Genomic DNA, 25,557 nt, shown 5'->3' on the forward strand with positions numbered 1-25,557 from the left:
GAAACTTTCAAACATTCTAATTTTAGATACTTTCCTTCAACCAAAATAGAAGAATAAAATTTATACAGACATAATTTATGGAGAATAACTTAATCCATACTATGTACTGAACTTATTCAGAAGAACTGGGGAAAAAAGCAGTAAGTTATCACCAGATACTGAGAATGGGAAATAGGAAAACAGTCTTCTTTACTATCTTTCTCCCACTGAAGACTTCATGGAGCTAATTTCAAGTAAAAGTACTTACTCCATAGTATGGGATGAGAAGCCAAACTACAGTGTCTACTTAACACAAACTGTTCTTTAGCTTCAGAAAAGACAATTTGTTTTTGCTCTTTACACACCATTTATATTTTGTTATCTACAAAATCACTACACATATTAACACTTCTTACTTCCTTAATAGTTTTGTAAACATATCAAGAAGTTTAGGCATCCATTGAAAAATGTATTAAAATGGAGTTATGGTTATTGTCTAAATTGTCCTCTCTAATATTCAGTATATAAATATCTAATGCTAAAAGAATTTTCAAAGCTTAATACAGCAATTACCTTAACAGTGTCTAGGATCACACATTCAACCGAAAACACGACATTATCTATGGGCACAACAAACAAGACTAAATAATGCCTTTGGGAATGTGCCACTTACACAGAACATTTCTATTTGGCATAGGGTCCAGAGCATAGGGAGTCCGTTCTATCAGAGTCAAGAAAAGTGTCTTTAAAAACACTTAAAATAATATGCCATAAGCACAGTCACATAAATTATAGCCAAGCTTAATGAAAATTCACTTCCACAATCCAACTGCAATAAACTCTTTTTGAATCCTTTGACTTTGTAAAAGAAAAACAACAACAAAATCTTTAAAATGGGAAACTAGACAGCAGAGAGAAAACACTTTAAAACCAGGTTTTGAAGTTGATATTTTGATATTGCTTAAAACTCAGTGTCTCCTGGCAAAAAAAAAGAAAGAAAGAAATTAACTAGTAAAATAGTAAGAGCATAAAATGCAAACAGTAATGATTCGGAACTCTAGGTACAACTAAATTTTATGCATGTGTAGGCAAAGGAGAAAAATAACAAATATTCAAATGATTGAAAAACCATAATGACAAGACTTATGAAATACTTTCAAGGACATGTATTTAGATGATGTGGTTTTTAAATGTATTTTTTTAATTACAAGAGTCTTAACTTTTTTTTTTTTTTGCTGCCAACCTGCAAACCAAAGTGACAGGTCCCTAGTTGGGGGTGCGCAAGAGGCAACCACCCACAGATATTTCTTGCCCTCTCTTTCTCCCTCCCTTCCCCTCTCTCTAAAGATAAATAAGTAAAATATTTAAAAACAAACAAAAATTTCAAATATTTTTTTTAAAGATTTATTTATTTATTTATCTTTAGAGGGGAAGGGAAGGAGAGAGAAGGAGAGAAATATCAGTGTATGGTTGCCTCTTGTGAGTCCCCTGCTGGCAACTGGCCTGCAACCCACGTATGTGCCCTGACTGGGAATCGAACCGCGATTGTGTGGTTTGCAGGCCCGCGCTGAATCCACTGAGCTACGCCAGCCAGGGCTCAAATAATTTTTTTAATTTATTGATTTTAGAGAAAGAAAAACATCAATTTGTTGTTGCACTTATTTTTTCACTCATTGGTTGATTCCTGTATGTGCCCCGACCAGGGGCAGAACCTGCAACCTTGGCTCATTGGGACACCACTCTAACCAACTAAGCTAGCCCGCCAGAGCCAACATTTAAATGATTTGCAAAATTTTAAAGAAATACTATAGTGTAGGCATGAAATCCATTTTACCTATTCATCTTTTCCCTGTCTTGACTTCCTATGTCAGCCAAGGATGCCACTAACACCAGTGTGCAAAGATTTGTTCTAATACTGAAACATATTTTTTTTATGAGCACCATTTTTCTGGGAGGGCAAAGAATGAGAATCCACTGAACAACTGCTCATTCTGAATTAAAATAATTTTCATCTGTAAAAACACTATAAAGGACTATTCTACTATTTTTTTATCTTCACCCAAGGATATGTTTTATTGATTTTAGAGAGAAGGGACAGAGAGAGAAACACCAATGTGACAGGGAAACATCAACTGGATGCCTCCCGTTTGCACCCAGATTGGGGATCAAACCCACAACCTTTTTGGTTTACGAGACGATGTTCCAATTAAACAAGCCACCAGGCCAGGGCAAGACTAATCTTCTTTTTGACAAGTAAATCAACAAACAACAGCAAGTAACAAAATTATTAGCTGTGACTTGAGTTGAAGAGAATTTGCATATCCTTATTGATATTTTCCACAGCCCCAGAGAGCCAAATAAAAATAGCTGGGTAGAAGAAATGTTTTTAGGAAATAAAGTAACTCTGGAGTCGTAATTCATACAGAACAATTCCTAAAAGATACAGTTTAAGAATTACTTTCCTAGGTAGTTCCTAATCTTTTTAAATCCTTTGGGAATAGGATGAAAGACACTGACTCTCTCCCAAAAAGCTACACTCAAAAGCAATTTTATATATATTGTCAGGAGATTCAACTAACAAGGGGACACTAATGAAGAGTATTTGCCATGACCTATTCAAAAAAGAAAACTCAAATGATTAAAAGGCATCAGTGTCTTCACTTCCATAATAAATCTATAACTTACAAAACACTTTCACATACTTAAGCTTATTAGTCTCATAGTTAATTGTGAGACAAGTCTACACAGTTATTTCTGTTTTACAACTGAGGAAACTGAGGCACAGAATTAATGGCTTACCAGAGTACCCAGTTAGTAATTAGAGGTGGTATTAAAATGTAACCATTCAATCCCTTACCCAGAACTTCACTGCTTGTAGAAAGGAAAGACTATCATGTCGATTCCTGCCACACAGAATCAGGTGTGGGCTGGTGTTCGGGATTCCACACACAAACACTTATTTGCCTCATCAATAAATACCACTTTTTTTGATGCTTTTAGGATAATTTTTCCAAGTGACTGACACATCCAAACCTGTTTATTGCATCTAATGAGCATTTTTCTATATGGTTTTACACGTCTAAGCTTTCTTCTCAGTATAGACTAATACAATCTTTCCGTAATGAATTATGGTCAGTCACATATAGGGTGGGCAAAAGTAGGTTCACAGTCATGAATGCACAAAAGTGGTTATTCCTGTGTTGCTATTTATTAATTACTGTAATTTTTCCCATAACAACCATATGCATTTATTCTTGGATTATACTACAATACCGTATTAAGTTATGATACTAGGATGTCACTGACCACTATTAAAATTAAAAAGACAATCTGTTCCTGCACTCAACGACCCCACATCACTGTGGTGTTTTGCTTTGGTTTTATATGCTTATTCCAGCTCCTCCTTTAGTGTTAGCAGAGTATGTCATCTGCTGTCATCACTTTTGCTCTGCAAGTACCCTGCCCCTCCCACTGATTTCCTTCTAACTTGCCACGTGGACCAGAAGATCAGAAAATTAATTCGCTGGAATCTAGAGTCCCTCTATTTAGTAAACTACAAAGCTTTAATTTCTATGTTCTTGTCTGTGCAGTAGTCTTTGTCTTTTCTAATGTTCAGTGACATTTGGGTTCAAAAAAAACAGACTTCAATTTACATGTATGGCACACACCCTCAAAAACTATCAAAAAGATTTGACTTTCTTTGGGTAAAGTAATATTCCCTTAACAGAAGATTATCTTTGCTTCCCAAACACAAAAATATTATAATAGGATCCTATTTTTGTGCTTACAGGATGATGACCCGAACATTACACTGGACATCATTCTCTCAAACAAAAAAAATAGGTTAAGAAATTCCGAAAAAAAGTACAAAAAAATAATAGAGTGAGTATAAGCCTTTGCATTCTGATTGTTTTTTATAATCTGTTGACGCATGCAAGAAATAAGTTTAAGTGACCCAAAAGAAAATGCTTTTTTAAAAGTGATACCAGCAAGAAAAACAATACTTTTCTATCATATGTAACTTGTCTGTATTTTACTTTCAAAATATTAGTGAAATTATAATAGATATGCTTTATAACTGTAAAATTATATAAATTGAGAGCAACAGAAGAAATGCCTTCATTGGAATCTAGGACATTTTTCCTGCCTAAGCAATCACAGAACACTATTGATGAAATATAATATTAACCGAAGTACTTAGCTAATGGTGAGTAGTCCTAGGAAAACAGTTACTTGTCATGTGACTAAATATCAAAAGATAAGTTACATGACATTTTGCTGCCAAAATAAGATTAAAATCCATATTACCAGACTAAGATACTATAAAAATGATTTTCTCTTGGTATTATGTTAAGAAAGTAGAATTCAAGTATTATTATTTTTACCACTGTCGAGATTTACTATTGTAAAAACCAGTGGTTTCCAGCATGTTGTGAACGTGTATGATCTGATTTTCATGAGAAATCACCGAAACCAAACAGACCTTTGATGAAGAAGACAACGATATCCACGTCAAAGACTCAAGGGGTGGTTACAATCACTTCAAATATAATTAGTTCTCAATATTTAGGTCTGAGACTACTTTCTTTCTTAGATTCAAAAGATCATTTTTTTCCATTCTCATTAGAAATTAATCCTTGTTACAAGCTATTATACACAAAGAAACAATAGAGTCTTTACCACAATATGGACTTTTAAAATACTCTGGGCAAAATTAGAATCCTTTAAGAAAAAAAAGCATGTCTTTGTATTTCAGAATGTTTGTACAAACAAAAAATTCAGCATAATTTTTAATGTTGAATGTTATCACACCAACAGACTGTATAAGGTTTAAAACTAAAGACACAAGCTTGAAAAGAGGGAGTGGGCATGCGGGACAAAGAAGCCACGGTGCCAGCAACGGGTTTCACCCTTCTCATCTAGTCAAGGACCAGATTCCAAAATAACCAGGACGGAACAAACAAGCCACTACAGACAGGAGGAAACCCCAAGAAACAACTCTGAAATGAACGAAATGGCCAAAGCATATAAAATCACCTACCAAATTTATACGATTTCCCATAAATTTGAAATAAGCTATTACTTCAACCGAAACACTGTCACTGTTATCACAGAGAACACCACATATGTATTAATAGATACTAAAGGCCAAAATAAATTACAAATATTGACTTAATAAACACTAAGGAAAGTGTCAAGTTACAGAAAAATAAATGTTCTCAATGCCTGAAACCTAAGTAAGAAAAGATCCAACCAAAGACACAGACACAAAAGCACCACGAGTCTCCAAAGTGCACAGAGCTGCGCGCTGCAGTGTCGGGAGCGGGGGTGGGGGGGGGGGTGGTGGTGGTGGCTCTTTACAACAGGTCGAGTGCCCTGATTCTGAAGGCTCGCCGCACACACTTTCACTGTACAGAAGAGATAACTGAAAATGGTCTGGTGCCCCAATGAAATTGCCCATTTTGTCGTTGCTATTGTTGTACAAAGAAGGAAGAGGACCAATTTTTATTATTGACAGGTGGTAACTGGCTTAGAAAAAGGTGAATGCCATCAAGAATAAACTGATATATTCAAAAGCACAACTGAAAAATATATTTTCTTGGTGTTCATACCAAAACCTTATCTAAGATAATCATTTCCTTCTTTGTGGAAGAAAGTCTATTTCAATAACAGAGTGGAAGGGGAGCAAGAGTAACACAAAACATATTTCAATAAGTACTGCTCTAATCTATAGCAGCAATAATTGCGATGACTCTTGGGGAAATCTCTGCCTGTAATTTACTTACCTCCACTGACTGCATCTTGCTCTTCACCTTCAGGAAATGCCACCTGGCTTGGCAAGCTATTCCTGGATCGAGTGACTGTCTCTAACTGGGAAGCCCTTCCCAACAAAGACAACTCATCTAGCACCTCTCCCTCTTTGGCCTCGAGGTCTGATTTTGAAGTGGTTAAGGGTTTTATACTTTCAGGTGCCATTAGCCTAGTGGAGTCATTCAAACAAGCCACTGTGCCACTGTCCAGGCTCAGCACTCGGGCCCGGGTCTTGGCACTATTTGTGCTGGAAGTCCGACGTGCCGTCCGCTTTTTGCCAGTTCCTTCAGGACCCAAATGAGCTTTGTGTGTGTGCTCAGAGTCACTGCCCTTTTCTTTAGGGACGTGTTTGGTCTTCAGAGCAGTGTACCTGCCCTCGGGAGACTGGCACGAATGAGAGGTGGTGCTAGAAGAGCTATCACTGCTGAACTGGTGAGCAGACTGAACACTGGATGCTCTGCTCAAGTCACTTTGGTCACTGGAGTCCTCATCGTGACAGAATATAGCACTGTGGGGCTTGGTACCAGAAACACCTCGAAAGGAAACATAGTCCCTATGCCGACTTGAATCAAAACTGCTGGCTCGTTTTTTTCCTGTCCGTCTCCTGCCTGACTTATGGGCAGAGGCTGTCCGGTGGATTAGGCTGGAGGATTTAGGTCGTACATCTCCTTCCTTTTGCTTTCCACCATCTTTCCCAACTTTTGAATCCACTGAAACAGTGGACTTATTATTCTGCTCCTCTTTGCTCTCAGCAGCTTTCCCAAGTGGTTTGTCCCCCAGAGAAGTAAACTCATTTGCATGGGGGTTTTTATTGGCTTCTTCAGACGCAGAGGTGCTGAGACCTCTCTGATTGTGCATATCATCAGAAGTATTAGACTCCTTGGCCTCTTGAACCCCACTATTTGTACTCACTTCCAAGACAGTCTTTTCACTACTAGTCCTTTTGTCACTGGTACAGCTACTCTGGTCCTCGGGGTCGGCAGAGCACTCTTTTTTCCTACCACTCTTCTTTCCTACTCTGGGAGACTCCTCGTGCTCCGACAGGATGCTCTCTATGTGCGTTGAGCTGGTCTGCTCACTCTTATAGCTGCTGACGGTACTGTTAGTGTCTCGGTCCGTCCCACTGCAGTAGCTCTCTGTGGACCCACTGCTCCGCGAGCTCAGGCTCCTCAGGCTGTCCATGCTTTTGTCTGCTTTCAAAGGTTTGCTCTTCCCACTTTTGGTAGGTGGCTGAGAAGTGCTGCTTTTCAGCTCACCAACAAGCTGAAATTCCCCAGATAAATGAGAATTTTCCACCATGGATTCTTTGGATCCAGAATGAGGTTTGGAAGATTCTAACTCACTAACTGGATCTAGCCCACGTCTTTGCTGATACAGGGGGAAGTCATTCAGTGAAGTATCTGGAAAAGCCACAGCAGAGCTAGAGGTCCGTGGCACACCTCGTGGCCGGTGATCTTTCCTATACGAGTGTGAATGTAAAGGGACAAGAGAAGCTACTTCTGTGTCACAGGCACTGGACAGAGACTGATNTGCTCACTCTTATAGCTGCTGACGGTACTGTTAGTGTCCCGGTCCGTCCCACTGCAGTAGCTCTCTGTGGACCCACTGCTCCGCGTGCTCAGGCTCCTCAGGCTGTCCATGCTTTTGTCTGCTTTCAAAGGTTTGCTCTTCCCACTTTTGGTAGGTAGCTGAGAAGTGCTGCTTTTCAGCTCACCAACAAGCTGAAATTCCCCAGATAAATGAGAATTTTCCACCAAGGATTCTTTGGATCCAGAATGAGGTTTGGAAGATTCTAACTCACTAACTGGATCCAGCCCACGTCTTTGCTGATACAGGGGGAAGTCATTCAGTGAAGTATCTGGAAAAGCCACAGCAGAGCTAGAGGTCCGTGGCACACCTCGTGGCCGGTGATCTTTCCTATACGAGTGTGAATGTAAAGGGACAAGAGAAGCTACTTCTGTGTCACAGGCACTGGACAGAGACTGATCGACATGGTGGTGGTGGCTGTGACTTGGCAGGCTCACTTTGTCGCTGCAATCTCTTGGCAAGTCCTGTCCACAGGAGGATAAGGAAGGCTGAATGGAGATGAAGGAATCATTGGAGACCAGGCGGAAGAGCTTCCGATCAGTTGCCAAATCTGTTTCAAACACATATTTGGAAATGTTAACCCAAATCCATGATCTCCTTTCCTATTGTTTAACAATGGAAAGAATTCAGAACACATACTAAATCGAGTACAAAAAATTTCTCAAGTAATTCACTAACAATTGGCCAGTCATTCCAAAGATCTGGTTTCTTCTTCACAGCTATACAAGAAGGCAGTCTACTGATGGAAGGAACTAATGGCCTCAGGAAAGGTTCTACAGATGATCAACAATAAGAGGCAACAAAGGATTGTATTTTACACGGACCTAGATTTTTATGTGAGCTCTGTCTCTAACTCACTACCTGGGTAACCCTGGGTTACCTTTCTAAGCCTCTGCTTTCTCATCTACAAAATGCAGCATCCACCTCCCTGAGCAGGACCATGGGATAACTGAGACATGACCTACAGTGCCTGACACAGTGAATGGTAGCTATCACTATTTTACCTAACATAACACAAAAATATTTCTGAAAAACTAATGACTATTTCACTAATCAACAAAAACCTAGGATCATCAGAAACAGAAAAAAAGATTAAAAGGCTGACCAATACCCAAGCAAGATATAATATCTTGATGTTCATAACAACTAAACGATTAAAACAATAACTGTGTGGCAAAATATTGCACTTTCTCATTTCCCCGTCGATGGAACAATTTCAAAACGCCTCATAAAAAGGCTATATGTCCCCTTATTCTGTAAGACTATTCCTCTAACCCTCCATTTAGGGTAGTGGGTTAGTGACTTGAGTTACCACATATACTATGTATACAGGTATAAATATAAATAAATCCACCTACCTACCCACTTACACTGTAATTTTTCTTGAAACATAGCTTGACAACCAAATTGCCACAACAGCTTATTTTTAATACACTTTTGAGAAACAAGATGGTTGAATCTGCTGTTAGTTTAATAAGAAGAAAAATTATTCTTATTTGTCATAACTCCTTAGAAAAAAATACAATGATACATTCTGTTGCAAGTAAGACTCTTCCCAGTAAAATTTCCACAACAAATTCAGAGTTCCCCTGAGATTAATATATAATAAATTATTAGAAATGTGTACTTTTTAAAACATCTAAATCTAGATTAAATCTAAATAATAAAAACTTAAGAGACAGTCTCTAGGATGTATCATAGAAATTGTGATTTACAAATGACCTGTTAGGCTTTCTTTTATGTTTTAAAGTCCTTAAGGTAAGTAAAATCCGGGTTATTTGTTATTTGTTAGAAACAACTGTCACTGTGCTTAGGGTCCTATATTCTCTAAACACCAAAATTTGAAAGTTAGCACTTTATTTACTTGTTGCAGTATGAAATTATAAAGTTATTGTTATAAACTCTCTATATTTCTAATAAGCAACTACAGAATAGTGTGATATTCACATTTCAAAGTTGTGAATTTTATAGAGCAAAACTGAACTGAGCAAGTAGCTAAAGATCACCATTTCTAATATACAACAAAAGACTTTTTTAATACTAACAATCAAAATCAACTCCCAAGACATTAATAAAGCAGAAATGTTAAGTTCTTCATTCTAACAAAGAGTCAAACGCACTTTTTAGTACATGTGCTCTTTTCAACATTGCAAAATAAATATAGCATAAAAACTTTAACATTAAATGGTTTCAGGACACTTTTTAGCCAACATTAGATATTTTTCTTATTGGTAGTAATAGTCAAAAACAGGCTCAAATCAATCCAGAGAGATGTTATTTTCCACGTAACTAGACTTCTCCCCATGACTGCCACTATGGATTTGAGAGTAGGACATGCTCACACACTGCTCACAGTGGCACTAACTGGTGTATGACCCTCTGTAAGGCAATAAGGCAACATGGACAAAGCCTTCCAAAAGTGTACTCACCCATGATTGGTAATCTATTTCCAGACATCGTTGCTAAAGGATTAAACCAAATATGTATATACACTTTAGCAAAAAATTATTCCTCTCATGTTCTTATTAAAATTCTTAAAACACACAAAAATATAAAAATCTCCCAAAAAAACGGTTGAATAAATTATGGTGTCTATTAATATCATGCACTAATATCAGGCATGAAAATTTTTTTCAGAAATTATGTAATAATATGAGAAAAATACTTAAGTGAAAAAGATGACACTATATTAAAGTATTATTCCAATCTGTAAGAGTTAAAAAGAATACTAAGGGTATGTGCACATGTTTGTAGGAATATTAAAAGTAATATACCACATTGAACCATAAAAAAAGAATAAAGTCCTAATACATGCTACATGCCAAACAAAAGAAAAAGATACAAAAAGCTACACATGAGACAATTTCATGTATGTGAAATGCCATTCAGAATGGGCAAATGCCCAGACAGAAAACAGACCAGCGGTTGCCAAAGGTCAGCTGAAGAAAGAAATGTGAAGTATAATGGGTCTAGGCTTCTTTTGAGGATAATAAAAATACTGTGATATTGGATAGTGGTAATAGGCTTAGAACCTTAAGAATATACTAAAAACTCCTGAATTTTACACTTTAGAAGGGTGAATTTTATGGTATGCGAATTACATCACAATAAAAAATAAGAAAAAGTGACACACCAAAAAAATATTAGCAGTAGTTATCTTGGTGGCAGTAATATGATTAATTTCTTCATACATAACTATATTTTCTAAAATTAGCATATACTACTTTTATAAATAAAAATCACACTTTCATCCTCTCTTCTGGATCATCCCCATCAATTATATATCTAAAAAAGAGCTGTTACTTCTCCTACATAGTCTTCCAAAACCCAAATCTCCCCTTTATCATCACTTCCCCTCCTAGCATCTACTATTTCTGTCCCCTTTACATAAATTCACCAGAAGAGAAATCTGTCTTCACGGTTTTCAGTACTTTTCCTCTAATTCCCTCTCCTATATATGCTACTTCCACCCCATTAAGATGCTTGTCACAGTCATCAGCAAACCTCTGCACTGTTAAACTCGATGGTGGAGCCTCGGTCTGCTGTCACTCACCCGATGGGCCACATGCGACAGAGCTGATGAGGATCACCTTCCTGGGACTCTGGCTACAACACCTTCCTGGGACTCTGGCTACAACACCCCTGGTTCTCCTTCTGCCCACCCCCCCCCACCCACCCCCGTTGTCATGCTCAGTCCCCTGGACTCACTCACTGGAGTGCTTCAGGGTGCAATCCTGGGAACTTTTCACTTTTCCATCTCTAGTCTCTTTCTACAGAAAACTCGTTTTTCTGGCCCGATAACTAAAACCCAGAAATACTTATAACTAGTTCCTCCATCTTCTACCCAGCCCCCTACTCATATGGGGATGGGCTAAAGTTCTGATCTTGAGTCGAGAAATCATGAATGAATCTGGAGAGGGGAACTGCAGGTAATCTCCTCCTAGAAGTGAAAGAGTACACATCTCCATTTGCTCAGTTTTCTCCCAATTATCCTGACTCATGCTGATAAAACAAGTGCCAGCTAAGCAACTAACTAACTAAAGATCAACATCCTGTAAATCCAAACCATCGGGAAACAAGAACCCCAACAGATATTTAAGCCAGAATGGACACTTGCCACTAGGTGGTGCCAAACCGCAGCCCAGGCTAACATAGATTTGGATCTCCGAGCCAGGCTACCTCACGTCCAAACTGGCTAACCATGCAGGCTTGCCCTGTTAGTTTATGAACGTCATGATAACACAACCCTACAACTAACGTGACTGAGTTTTATGATATCTACATACTGAAAACTCCTAATTTTAAAACCTGAGCCTGGGCTTCTTAACTGAAATTCAGATCTAAATAGTTATCTAATTATTGCCACTTAAAGGTCTATCAGCATCTCATACCTGATATGCCTCAAACTGAACTCCGTATCTTACCCTCCTCCTCCTGCTCTGCCTACCCCTAAATCTGCTCCTTCTCAGTCTTCTCCCTTTCAGTTAACAGGGACCCCGCCCTCCTCAGTGCTAACCCCAAACCTCAGTCATCCATGACTACGATTTCTCTCACGTGATACATCCAAATCCATCAGCATCAACACATCCTCTCACTGCTATCTTCTACACACAGTCAAACATACTTCTCAATACCCCAATCTCATCTGTGTCCTGAATTATTCCAATAACCTACTAACTGAACTCCCTGCTTCAGCCTTTGCCCCTTAACATATCCTCAACATGGGGTCAGTGACTCTGTTACACTCTAACAGGTCTCACATGCTGCTCATCTGCACCACACTTTTAGCAGGTCCTGATCTCACTGGAAATTAAAACCAAAATCTTTAAAATGGCTTACCAGACTACAATTTGTCCCCTCACTTACTCCACACCAACCACACTATCTCTCAAGGCTGACAGGCCTGTCCCTGCTTAAGGACCTCTGGAGGGAATATCTTAATAACTCACTCTTCACCTCCTCGGCGTCTTTGGTCTCAGTGAGGCTTTCCCTCAACCACTCTATTGAAACTCCCAATTCCCCAGCCCCAGCGCCTCCCCGCCCTCTGTCTCCATTGCTGTATACAGTTATACATATTCTAGTATAACTCCACATAAACAGTATGGAAGTTACATGAGGGCAGGAATTTTTTTAATCTTTTGTTCACTGATTTATTTCCGGTACTTAGAGTGGTGGTGCTCAGCATGTACTAGATAATGTTACATGTTAACTCTGTGAGAAAATGTTGTGTAGTAAAAACAAGTTATAAACCTACACGAAAGCAGAGCAGCATAGCATTAAAAGCATAATTCAAAACTAGATTTCAATTACAGGACTGTCACTCTTTAGCTGTATGACTTTGGTCAAGTTTTTTATAAGTTCTCTCTAAGCCCAGGGGTATCAAACTCACTTTCACCAGGGGCCACATCAGCCTCGAGGTTGCCTTCAAAGGGCCAAATGTAATTGTAGGACTGTATCAACGTAACTAGTCTTTAATAATTCAGCAAGAGCTCAGCACTGCCACCAGGTAGAAACAAGGTGCCAGGCCAGATAAAACAGGGTGGAGGGCCAGATTCGGCCCACGGGCCTTGTGTTTGCCACCTGTGCTCTAAGCCATGATATGTGCATCTGTAAAGTGAGAGTAATAACAGTAGTAACATTAAATGCTTACAGTAAAGATTAACTGGGTGAGTGCAAGTAAAAGCTGAAAGAAGACCTACCCCAGGGGTTAACAAACTGAGGCCTGCAAGAGCCATGTAACACAGCCATGCCCCTCATTTATATGCTACTTGTGGCCCCTTCCACTCTACAATGCGGAGCTGAGCAGGCTGCAAGAGACCTTTCGGCCTAAAAGGCTGTCTGTTTATAGAAAAAGTTTACTGACCCCTAACCTAGATAACACTATGCACTCAGTAAATGTTAGACATCATTATCTATGTCAATAAGCATCTGCAAGGGTAGGTCTGTGGTGTATTAATTCTTAACCTGCCACACTACAAAATTCCCACTTGTGCATGGTGCTTTCCAGATATAAAGTAAAAAGATTATGTCCCCTAAATGCACTAGCCCTTCTGAGATCAATAATTAATTTTTCAGACATTTTGATAATTAAACATTAGAGAAAGGAAAATGTAATTCTCAAACCAATCAATTTATCTTTACTCTAGATGAGAAAACAGAGAGTCTGCACATCACAGACTATGTTTAAGAGTCCTGGGGTGGTCTACAAAAGCAAACAAACAATGGGGCACTGCAATCCTAAAAAAGCAGGGTTACAGTGATAAACTTAAAACTCCAACCACCAGAAAAAAAATACAGGTGTCAGAACTGAACTTGTATAAATGGGAAAATGCCACCATTCAGTGATCTACTTATAACTTCATAAATAAGTTGCGTAATTAATGACAGGAAATTTATCAGCCTGCCTGCCTACCAAACACCACCAACAGGCTAATAATAACAATGAGCCGGGATGAGGGAGACAACTTCCTGTCTCACTGATTATAACCTGGGATAGTCTCCACTTGAAAATCAGGATGACACATACATCCTTTCATGTCTGAATAAAAATCAAACGTGAGCATGTTACAGTCCTTTAAAAAACTGACTCCAAGAAAATCCAAAATACTCATTTATAATGGAGTTGAATAAGGAGGAAAAAAATCACTTAAATCCAAAATTTCTGTTAAAAATCTACTTACAGGAGGCAGGCACCATGTTGGTGGCAAGCATACAGTTTCTCAGAAATTCCAACCACAAGTTATTTCTCATAAAACGTATTGTTAGACAAGATATGAAGCACGGTTGGCACCCAGAGATCTTATTGAACGGAACAAACTGTTTTACACAAGCAGGATGCTCTGACCAGCTAAAGGAACTGCAGTCTTATCTCCCACGTCACGCTCGCCCTCGGGCATGCACTCATAAAATTTCCCTCTTCACGTGTAGTTTGCAGCACATGTCCAGCTGAATTCCAGCCAGCTAAAAGTACTCATAGCACTGTATAACTATTATCCTAGTAAATCATTTTATTTTAATCCTTAAAAAAATCCATATTAAATCATTAAGTCATCTGCCCACATGTGAGCAGCATACTCTACAAACTCATCCTGGCCCCTCACTCTGTAACGTCACTGGGAGGCATGAAGTTCTTACCTTGTTCTTCACTTCCTTCCTTACAAAGACTAGAGCTCTGGCCCAGACTTAAACTGATATCGTCAGAAGTCTTAGCAGTGTCTGTATCTCCTACAAAGTAAAGACAAACGTGTGAAGACATTATATGAAAAGTAATGCCTGTACAGCGTGTCGTAACAAGGAAGGACATCAAGGAGTACAGCAAACACCCACTACCTCAGTTCGCCACACACTGTATCAGTGCACAGTAGCTACTGAAGCAGCAGACCATCAGGCCACACGAGTCTCCTAATAGCACTGTAAGCAAAGTAATATGGAAGGCATCACGTTGTTAGCTAATAAACCTAGTTCTTCTTTTAAAAAAGCAGTTTAAAAAATAAAGATCACGTAATAAGTTGAATCAACATAAATTTCTTTCCCAGGGCAAATTAGCTAAAAAATTATAGGGACAAAATAATATAATTTATCTGAAATAAGTGTACAAAATAAAGGGCATATATCAAAAGTATAGAAAAAACATTTACCTCTTTTTAGTATCTCATTTGCAGCCAATTTAAAGGTTCCACATTAAATTACTCAGTTTTCCATAAACCTCACTAAAACCCACACAAAAAAAGTATTTTCCCTCGAGGCAAGGAAGTTTCTTTATAGATCAAAATGTACACTCCATGCATTGCAATGAAAATGGTCAAATACTTTTGTGCAATTTGGGTGATGAAAAGGAAACACAGTATAAATCAAGTAGCCTTTAGTAGAAGATGCATAGTTTTATCTACAAAGTAATTTCAAGAACAATTTTTCATTACATGTGAATATAAAATGCTCAGTTATCTGTATTTATTACAACTAAAAATGAAATGGAAAGTCCAAGACAACTTTCAAGTTAGATCACATCTACCTTTAATAGTAGCTGCTGTTCCAAGACGAGAGGAGCCAGATCCAATCTGAAAACATGACATGAAACAAGAAAAACTAATTAAAGTGCTAGCTCTGTTATTACCAATGTACACTAGCAAGATAAGCAAATGCAATTATTATGTTATCAAAGCATAGTATCAGTCACTTTTATCAGGAGGAAAAGATGCTGCTTAGGCATTTTTACAGCAGAGCCGCAGACATGCCCGCCACGGCACGTACTGTGTCTACATCACAGATGCACCAGTACTCGGAGTCCCTGCATCCCTCTGTGCGCTCAGGACTCCTGGAGCCCCCAGGGAGGGTGCCTCCCACCTTGAACAGTTTACTTTACACTATTATCATCACTTTTCATACTGCACCATGACATGTTCATGCTATAAACAAAAGCCAAATTAGGTGTTGAGTCTATCTGAAATAAATGTAGACCTGTCAGGAGATATAAAGGGAATGTTTTGAGCACAAAACAATATATGCAACAAAAAGCAACCTAAATCTTCAACTGTCAAATTGTGAACAAATCAATATGCAATTTCCTCAGTTGCAGACAAAAAAGTAACTACTTCTTTGCAAACCGCTATAACATGTTTAGAAAGAATAAAAAACTAAGGCATCCGTGAAAAAATGAATTTTTAGCAAAAACTAAACAAAAAGCTAAAATCTACTGAACTTTTAGTGCTTATACTAAAGATGGCATAACACTTCCCTAAAATTTCATAGCCATCATTTATTATACTACTATAAAAATTATATAAACAGCCCTGGATGGTGTGACTCAATGGATTGAGCACAGGCTGTGAACCAAAGGGTCACCAGTTCAATTCCCAGTCAGGCACATGGCTGGGTTGCAGGCCAGGTCCCCAGTAGGAGGTATATAAGAGGCAACCGCACATTGAGATGTTTCTCTCCCTCTATTTCTCCCTCCCTCCCACTCTCTCTAAAAAAAAATAATTAATAAGTAAATAAAATCTTTAAAAATATATATTTAAATTTGTAACAAATACCACAAATTCCACAAACAACTTCAGGAAACAAAATATAACAACATGACAATTACTAAATTAATAAGTCTTAGTAAATCTTTCTATAATCTGTTTTCAAGGGAGCCAAGAAGAAAATTCTCATGCAAATTTAATATCTTAGAAGAAAATTTAAAACTTTCAAATGATATTTTATATTTTAGTAAATCTATCCTTTCATCGATTCAATGGAACAAAAATACACAATAAGAAACTTGCTCAAAATATAGGTAAATATTGAACTGGAAAGGGCATGGACAATATTCTTGATCTGGATGGCAATTAAATTGGTGTGTGTTTATGTATATAGTATATACATGTGTGTAAAAATCTACTGAGCTGTACACTTAAAGTATGTATACTATGCTCTATGAAATTTACATCGCAGTAAAAATAAGCACACACAACATGTTAAAACTACTAATAAATTCTTGATATAGGCAACAAAAATGAGCTTTGTAATATTTTAAACTGTTTATTAAGCTCTATGCTAAGGAAAAATTGTACTTAATGTGAAAACTCAGTTAAAAATAGAATATTAACAAGAGATATTAATAAACAATAAAAAGTATTAACAAGCAAGATAAACCCAAACACTAAACGACTATTGCAGACAGGAGAATTCCTAAGACCCTTTATCAAGAGGGGGGGAAAAGGCAAAATAATATCATACAGGTTCCCACCTGGTTACTTGGATCCAGGCCAGCATAAGAATTTCTTGAGCTGCACCCAACTGGCGGTGTGGCCTCTCGAATGAACTCAGACATTTCGATCCCTCCACCAGGATCGCTGTTGGAAAAAACGAGTAAGAAAGAGTAACTGCCATTACTCCACCACCGATGGTTTCCTTTTTATTATTTTTTTCAAAGTAAAGAAGTTCTGATTTTTAATAGAACAAATGGCAAAAAAAAGATTATTCTTCACTTATAAGTCTAATAATTTGAACTATTTTATAATCACATCACTACTTTAAAATATTTTTTAAAAACTTTCCCAAACTGTCTACACTCAATCCAGCATTAGAAACTGACCTTAATTAGAATTACAGCACACTAAATATGGCACATATTTTATGATATGAGCCATGTGCACACTATAGCAAAGAAATGATTTGTCTTTTACTTCCTAAGAGCAAAGACAAATCAGTCACCGTAAATACAGAAAGTAGTCCTGGCTGGTATGTCTCAGTGGATTGAGCGCTGGCCTGCAAACCAAAGGGTCACTGGTTCGATTCCCAGTCAGGGCATATGCCTGGGTTGCAGGCCAGGTCCCCAATAGGGGGCATCAAAAAAGCAACCACACACACACTAATGTTTCTCTCCCTCTCTTTCTCCCTCCCTTCTCCTCTCTTTAAAAATAAATAAAATATTTAAAAAAAAGAAAAACTGTGGCATGTAAATAAGTAAAATGCCATAAACTAAAATATTTGACACTAAGATAATTAATATCCTTTATAAATATCTTCTCCAAATCAATAGCAAAAAAACTAACCATTAGAAAGACAACTGACCAATAACACAAGAAAACGACCTCCATTTCACTAGTAATCCAAACACTGGAAAACTAAACAACAAGATCTCTACCACAGTTCTGTCAAAATACTCAACACTCAGTGTTATCAAAAGTACAAATAAAACAAAAAGCCCTCAAACTAGTGGTCATTGTAATTACAAGGTAAAATCTTTAGAATTTGGCAATATATACTGAAAATCTTAAAAATTGATATAGTTTTCTAGTAATTCTAAATTATGATTAAATTTACTCATTTAAAATGTAAACATAGTGATCAATATTTGAATTTGAAAATAATTAAAATTACTTAACTAACTTATTACATGATCTAACTTAAAACATGATAATATAGTATACCCACAAAATGGAAAACTGTTAAGTCAAAAATAGTATCAACAGGAAAAAAATGATTTCACTACTTCAAATATTTCATGAGTACCTCTCAGTGTCAGATGCTATTTTAGAGCCTGGGAATATAACAGTTTATAGGGGGAAAAAAGTCCTCTGCCTTCAAGAAACTTATAAATGTTGTACTAACAAATGACTAAGTAAGATAATTTCAGATACTGATTAATGGTATGAACATAATTATGACAAGCATAAATCACTTGCTCAATGCAGAAAAAGGGTAATCATGTTAGAAATGGAGAAAATACAAGGGGTGGGAGTTTTTAAAAAATATTTTAAACTCCAAAAGAAATGGAGTTTACTTTTTAAAAATTGTGTATTTATTCTTACACGTTTAAACTTTAGTCACCTTTGAAGTATTCTACATTTGATGCAATACACCTATTGAGACATTTTTTCCACTGCTCAAAACAGTTTTGAACTTGTCAATTTTGAAGCCTTTTAGTCCTTCTGCCATTTTTTTGTTTCACCTCCTCCACATTGGCAAAATGCTTCCCTCTTAGGACTTTTTCATTCAGGGTAACAAAAAAAGTCGCTCAGGGCAAGACCAGGTAAATAGGGCGGATAGGGCATGGCGGTCAAGGCGTTTTTGGTCAAAAACTGCTGAACACTCAGCTTGGCGTGGGCAGGTGTGCTGGTAAATCACCCATCATGAAATGGGCGAACTGGTGACAGAGTCTTCAAAAACACTCACTGAAGCCAAACGCAGCCTCTCACAACGTCAGCTGGTCCACTGATACACATGGGTCCCCAGAACACCCACCTAGTGGGAGAAGCTGTACTACAAGGGGCACATGCTCCAGAAGATAATTCCTGGGGGTTTTTTGAGGCCCCCCCCCATATATTTGAAAAAGGATAAATGAATTTCATTGCACTGGAAAATATACAGAAACATTACCTGTCTTACAGCATTTCTATCTTGATACCTGAAATACTTCACATCTTACTGAGTGGAAACATCGCATAGTTGTTAAAGGCATGGACTCCAGATCTGACTCTGGATCTTTCTCACCTTAGTTTCCACATCTGTAAGTCAGGGATAATCACAATGTGTACCTTAGAACTGTTTTTAAGACTGAATGAACTTATGGATGTCAACTGTTCACATAAAAACTGTTTTTTAAGTTATATTGGTGGTAATCATGTCTATAAAGTTTTGACTATGGATAAAATCCCTCTATCAAAAAGAGACAGTGGGAGGGGCCAAGATAATGCAATAGAATGTGACTGACCCCCAGGGAGAATACTTGAGCTGGGACAGAAAAGGGAGCCTCCAGGAGAAGGTGACATTTACACGGATTTGAACTCCAAGAAGTCAGTTATGTAAAGATCTAGGGAGAGGGCAGCTAGGTTTCTAGAGTGAAAGTAAAAAATTGAAAAATATTTACAATAGATTAAGTGAAAAATTCAATTATAAATATGAAGTAAAATATTCCAGTTTACTAAAGATATATATATTTTACTTAAAAGTATAAAAAATATATAAGTACTAAGACTTATAAGTCATGCTTTATTATTTCTTTAGACTGTTTTTCATTGACTTTTTCAATTATATAATTATATACAATTATAATTATATATACATATAATTATATAGTTATTGTATATAATATACAATTATAACTATTGATTCCAATATAGTATTTAGCAGTAAGGATAAGGACATTGATTTAATCCCCCAGCTTTGCTGTGATCTAATGTGACAATCTGTACTTGTCACGGTATCCATAGTGGTAAGACCCAACACTGCCTTAAAACCACACAGACAGAACAGGCACAACACAGCATCAAATCACTATACACGATCTACATCATTACAGAGTGACATGGGTTCCCGTACCTTGGTCCATTGCTGTCCTTTCTCCTAGTTGAACAGTTGCCTTGCTCAGCTTTGGCTCGCTGATCTGTGAACTCATTTGTGTTCCTATCTACAACTTCTCCAGCATCAAGTGCTCTGTGGAGTCGATAGTTGACCATCTTCAGAACAATGAAAACAGCGGCTATCACAGGACAATAAACTGCAACTATAATCATGGAAGAAGGAAGGGCCTTTAAGAGAAAAAAATATGCATTTTTAAATATCTTATTCTTGATTCAATGAAGGAACTCTGTAACTATAATAAACGTACACAGTCACACACAAAGCAACAATTATGCTACTAGCACTAAGTTGCAGAGTATAAGACAGTACTGCCCAGTACAGTAGCCACTAGATACCAGGGGCTATTGAGCACCTGAAATGTGGTTAGTCTGACCTGAGGTGTGCACTGTAAGTAAAATAACCCAGGATTTTGCCCTGGCTGGTGTAGCTCAGTGGATTGAGTGCTGGCCTGTGAACCAAAGGGTCCCCAGTTTAATTCCTAGTCAGGGCACATGCCTGGGTTGCAGGCCAGGTTCCCGGGGGGGGGGGGGGGGGGGGGGGGAAACACCNGCAACCACACATTGATGTTTCTCTCCCTTTCTCCTTTCCTTCCCCTCTCTCTAAAAATAAATAAACAAAATCTTTTTAAAAAATAACACAGGATTTTGAAGACTTGTTATGAAAAACAAAAGAATGCTAAATATATCAATAATTTTTGTCTTGAGTACATGTTGAGATAACATTCACTGTACTGTTAAATAAAATATTATTTTTTAAATATTTTATTTATTTATCTTTAGAGGGGAAGTGAAGGGGAGAGGGAGAGAAATATCAATGTATGGTTGCCCCTGGTGTGTCCCCTGCCGGGAACTGCCCTGCAACCCAGGCATGTGCCCTGACTGGGAATCGAACCTCGATCATGTGGTTCACAGGCCCGCGCTCAATCTACTGAGCTACACCAGCCAGGGCTAAATAAAATGTTAAAGTTAATTTCATCTGTTTATTGTTACTGAATTTTAATGTGGCCACTAGAAAAACTTTAATCATGTATGCGGTTCACGTTACGTCTCCATTGGATAGCACTGGCATAAAGTCCACGCCAAAACGTGTATAATACACAATTGGAGAGTGAAGGTATCACATTACATGATATGAACAAGACAGGGCTGTGATCCAAATATATATAAGCTCTGTTCATGTGCTCTCTGTAAGTTTAAAACATAAACATTCTTTGTGTTCCAGAAAATTGCAAGTTAAAACTGTCATGAGAATCCTTAGAACTGTAACTGTAAACCCAGATAAGACATGGGACACATGCATAATCCAAGTTGTTTTATTTTAAAATATACTTAAAACACTTAGAAATTATAGACTGCCAAATAAAATAATACAGAACTGAATCAAGTAATAAACACAACTGAAACAGGCCAGAAGCATCCTAGGCACAGGGCTTACAGGCTTGACCGTCAGACTTGAGGATTCAGTGCTGTGGCCCTGGGTCCCGGGTGGCAGGCTTGGAGACCACCTGACTCAGAAGGCACGGCTGCAGGGTCACTATTGGTAGAGACTAAAAACTAGGCTCGACTTATGTCCACTTTCATATGAAAAAAATCCTTCTGGATACCTACAACTCTAGATTCCAAATGTTTTCATAAGATTCAACTTCAATTATCTGAACACACGACTCTAAATTTGCTTGGAAAGGTAACCTCAAATTGCCTCAGATGGTGAAAGCGAAAAGACCCTGATGATCCAGGGAGATTCAGAACACAGGTATACCAAAAGGGCCTTTTGTTTATTTGTTTGTGTAGTGATTTGGGAGGGAGGGAGAAAGTGTGTGGGTTAAAACTGGGAGGGAATAGAAAAAGTAACTCGCGCCCTGGCTGGTGTAGCTCAGTGGATTGAGCACAGGCCTGCGAACCAGAGGATCGCGGTTCGATTCCCAGTCAGGGCACATGCCTGGGTTGCAGGCCAGTTCCCGGCAGGGGACACACAATACATTGTGTGTCCTCGGCAGAGGCAACCATACATTGCTATTTCTCTCCCTCTCTCCTTCCCTTCCCCTCTAAAGATAAATAAATAAAATATTTTTTAAAGAAAAGAAAAAGTAACTTGGGCCTACAGTTTAACAGTTTTGGGTTGGATATGTGCGTAACAGGTACATATTTGCTATTTCTAAATACTTAGATTAAGAAGCCATTTATATTAGTATATCTAGAGAATGAAACTGCAATTCCAATTTAAAATGTCCTAACGGATTTCGGCTTATAACTGTAAAATGAAAAATGTATTTAAAATTTTATAAAATCCATAAATATGTTTAAAAGAGTTGAGTACTTAGAAATATTTGCCATATAACTTCAGTGCTTAAAATGAATACTAAATTTATAAATGCCATTTAAATTAAAAGGATATTAAGCTATATTTCAAAAAGCAAACTTCTAAAAATTGTTAAAATGTTTTCAATCTATAAAGAGTTTAAAATTTTAAGTAGTTTAATTTGTAGCATTAATAAATTTAACATACGTTGTAAAACAAAAGTGCCCTGAATAACTTTTGTCAAGCAGGAAATACACATAGTACACATACACTGATTCAAATTAACAAATGCTCATAGTATTTATCAAAAGTCTGCATGATGCTGGTCTACATATGATATGTTCACATGAGAACTAGAATTCTTGGAGATCATTTAGTCCAAAACCCTCATTTCCACACAGAAAACTGAAGGCCTACTAGCTTTGGATGACCTGGCCGAGACTACCATCTTAATACCATCTGCACGACAAAATTAGGCAAGGTTTCTAACACCTGCGCTCTGGTGCACGTGCCAATGAAAACACGCGCCCAGGTTCCATCATCATTCACCAGGAGTCCGTATTAAGATTAAAATGACTGATTACATTATTAAGTGGATAGGAGAGCAACCTCACCATTACTCTTCGGAGTGGCAAATTCAATGGAAATGTTAATGGCCTTTCCACACAGAAAAGATAAAAGAGACTCCTTAATATTGAATGGTCTATCGTCTTTGCCTCTACAAAAGAGTCAAAGATTATGAATGCTTAGAACAGATCTAAGTAAACTCTCCCCACCCCTGTATTGTCAAAAGCAGTAGATAAGTGAATGTCAAGAAACACACTTAAATATGTAGGACCTATATAGTTAGTACAGAATACCTTTATTTTTACGTTGAATATTGAAAAGAAGACTGAAAACAAAAGTTTAAGTGACCATTTCACACTAGAAACCAGTATCAGATGATGAACACTTATATCTTCTACTCAAACTACAAACGGTATCCATTTATTTTACACCGTGGGATTCAAATACTTAAACCCTGTCAGAGGTGGTTAACCTAGAGGTTCCTAGGTGCAGAGGACAGCTGTGCTACGAGTTTCACTTGTCCCAACTGAGGTGAAGTGCTCAGACACATTGGGCTGTCGTGTGACCCCATCCTCTGCCTGGTCTCTACTCTCCTTGCATTACTTCATTGGGCTCTCAGCGGATCCCAGCACACCTGACAATATTATTATCAAGTCATAAATAAATCATAAAACTCCTCTGTAACTGTGTTTCACCATTTAAAAGATGTCTGCATTTAATAAATATGTAATATATATATTTTTAAAAGCCCATGTTAGTGTGGTTCAGTGGATTGAGCCAGCCTACAAACCAGAAGGTTGCCGGATTGATTCCCTATCAGGGCACATGCCTGGGTTGCAAGCCAGGTCAGCCCAGTTGCAGGTGAGTAAGAGGCGACCAACTGATGTTTCTCTCCCCCTCTTTTTCCCTCCCTTACCCTCTCTTTGAAAATAAAGAAAGAAAAACTTTAAAGAAAAAAGAGTCTGCATTTAAAGTCTCAGTAAAAAAAAAATCAAACACCAAAAAAACCCTGAAATTAGGTCACCTAATTTTTAGTTTTACGGGTTATATACCAGAGAGCAAACCTAGTTTTATTTATTATTTGCTTTTACATTTTATTAAATTAAAGATATCAATACTGTGTTTTCAAAGAAAGATTTTCAGAATTCCATTTACCAATAAGCAGCATCTCATAGAAAAGCAAGTTCTTTTTTCTGAAGAAAAAAAATTTAAAAAGATAAAACTGCTTATGTTGCTATTAAAAATACAATTCTTATATCCCGTTCAACAACCCAATTCTAAATTAAAAACACCTATTTTAAAATTGTTTTGGCAGGTACCTATTGACTTAAGGTTAATTATGTTCCCTAACAAGAAAGAGTACTGGTATTTTGTAAAGGACATCTTTTGTCTTCTTAGATTCTAATATTTTGTTGCATATTTCATCTTTAAGTTAGTGCTGGTGCAACCAAGCACATTAGCTGCCCTCAGGTAATAAAAGCCAATCTATCTCATCTTCACATAAATGTCTGTCTTTTGTTACAAATTGCTCATATAGAGAGGCTGGTTTTACTTCTTTCCTGGGATACCACCAACAGTGAATAGCAGGGAATGAAGGTTGTGTAGCAGGTGGTGCAACACTGATGGAAACACAAGGCCCCCATTAAGTAACCGGAAAGGTCACAGCACTGCAAGCTGGAAATAAAGACCTGCGGTCATCACAGACTTCAAAGTACTCTCCCTGTACGTCTTAAACATCTGTCTCACAGCAAAAAGTTACAATACTAAAACAGACAAGCTGAGATTTATTCAGTTGAATTATGCTATAGTTAACTTCTTGATTTCTGAGATTTCCTTATCATGTAATCATACTCAGGCATTTGGGCCAGTTCGGTCAGAAATCCATGACCTGCAAATGAACAAAACAGAGAGCCCAGAATGAACCCGCACCTAGATGGTCAATTAATATATGACAAAGGAAGCAAGAACATACAATGGGTCAATAAACTACACTGGGGAAATTGGACAGATATATGCAAAAAAAATAAAACTAGACCAACTTCTTACACAAATACAAGAATTAATTCAAAATAGATTAAAGGCCTAATCGTTAGACTCAAAACCATAAAACTCCTAGAAGAAAACAGAAGCAGTAAAATCTTGGACATTTCTCTTAGCAATATTTTTTTCTGATATAGTTCCTTAGGCAAGGGAAACAAATGAAAAAATAAACAAAAGGGGCTAAATCGAACTAAAAGTTTTGTACAGCAAAGGAAACCACCAACAAAATGAACAGACAACCAATTGCATGGGAAAAGATATCTGCATGCCCTGGCTAGTATGGCTTAGTGGACTGAGTGCCAGACTGCGAACAAAAGGGTCACCGGTTCGATTCCCACTCAGGGTACATGCCTATGTTGCAGGCCAGGCCCCCACTAGGGGATGCTCGAGAGGCAACCACACATTGATCTTTCTCTTCCTCTGTCT

At 37.7% G+C, this 25,557-nt stretch overlaps 1 protein-coding gene across 10 annotated transcripts in view; it reads right to left on the bottom strand.

The window, feature by feature from the left end:
• Positions 1–25,557, bottom strand: part of PCNX1 (pecanex 1) — a 129,467-nt gene that overhangs the window by 81,517 nt on the left and 22,393 nt on the right. For 8 of the 10 annotated variants that reach the window (XM_037031511.1, XM_037031512.1, XM_037031510.1 and 5 more), the window contains exons 2-7: positions 20,185–20,393; positions 17,108–17,213; positions 15,389–15,434; positions 14,512–14,601; positions 7,746–7,927; positions 5,766–7,287 (exon numbers count right to left, since the gene is read on the bottom strand). In XM_037031511.1, coding sequence (XP_036887406.1) covers positions 5,766–7,287; positions 7,746–7,927; positions 14,512–14,601; positions 15,389–15,434; positions 17,108–17,213; positions 20,185–20,393 — 2,155 coding nt within the window. Of the gene's footprint in view, positions 1–5,765; positions 7,288–7,687; positions 7,928–14,511; positions 14,602–15,388; positions 15,435–17,107; positions 17,214–20,184; positions 20,394–25,557 lie in introns of all 10 variants that reach the window. The other 2 variants (XM_037031520.1, XM_037031519.1) reach the window with 1 other exon arrangement.

The sequence above is a fragment of the Sturnira hondurensis genome, unplaced genomic scaffold, assembly GCF_014824575.4.
Source record: "Sturnira hondurensis isolate 20B ecotype Veracruz unplaced genomic scaffold, ASM1482457v3 Scaffold0021143, whole genome shotgun sequence".
In the NCBI taxonomy this organism is placed as follows: Eukaryota; Metazoa; Chordata; class Mammalia; order Chiroptera; family Phyllostomidae; genus Sturnira; species Sturnira hondurensis.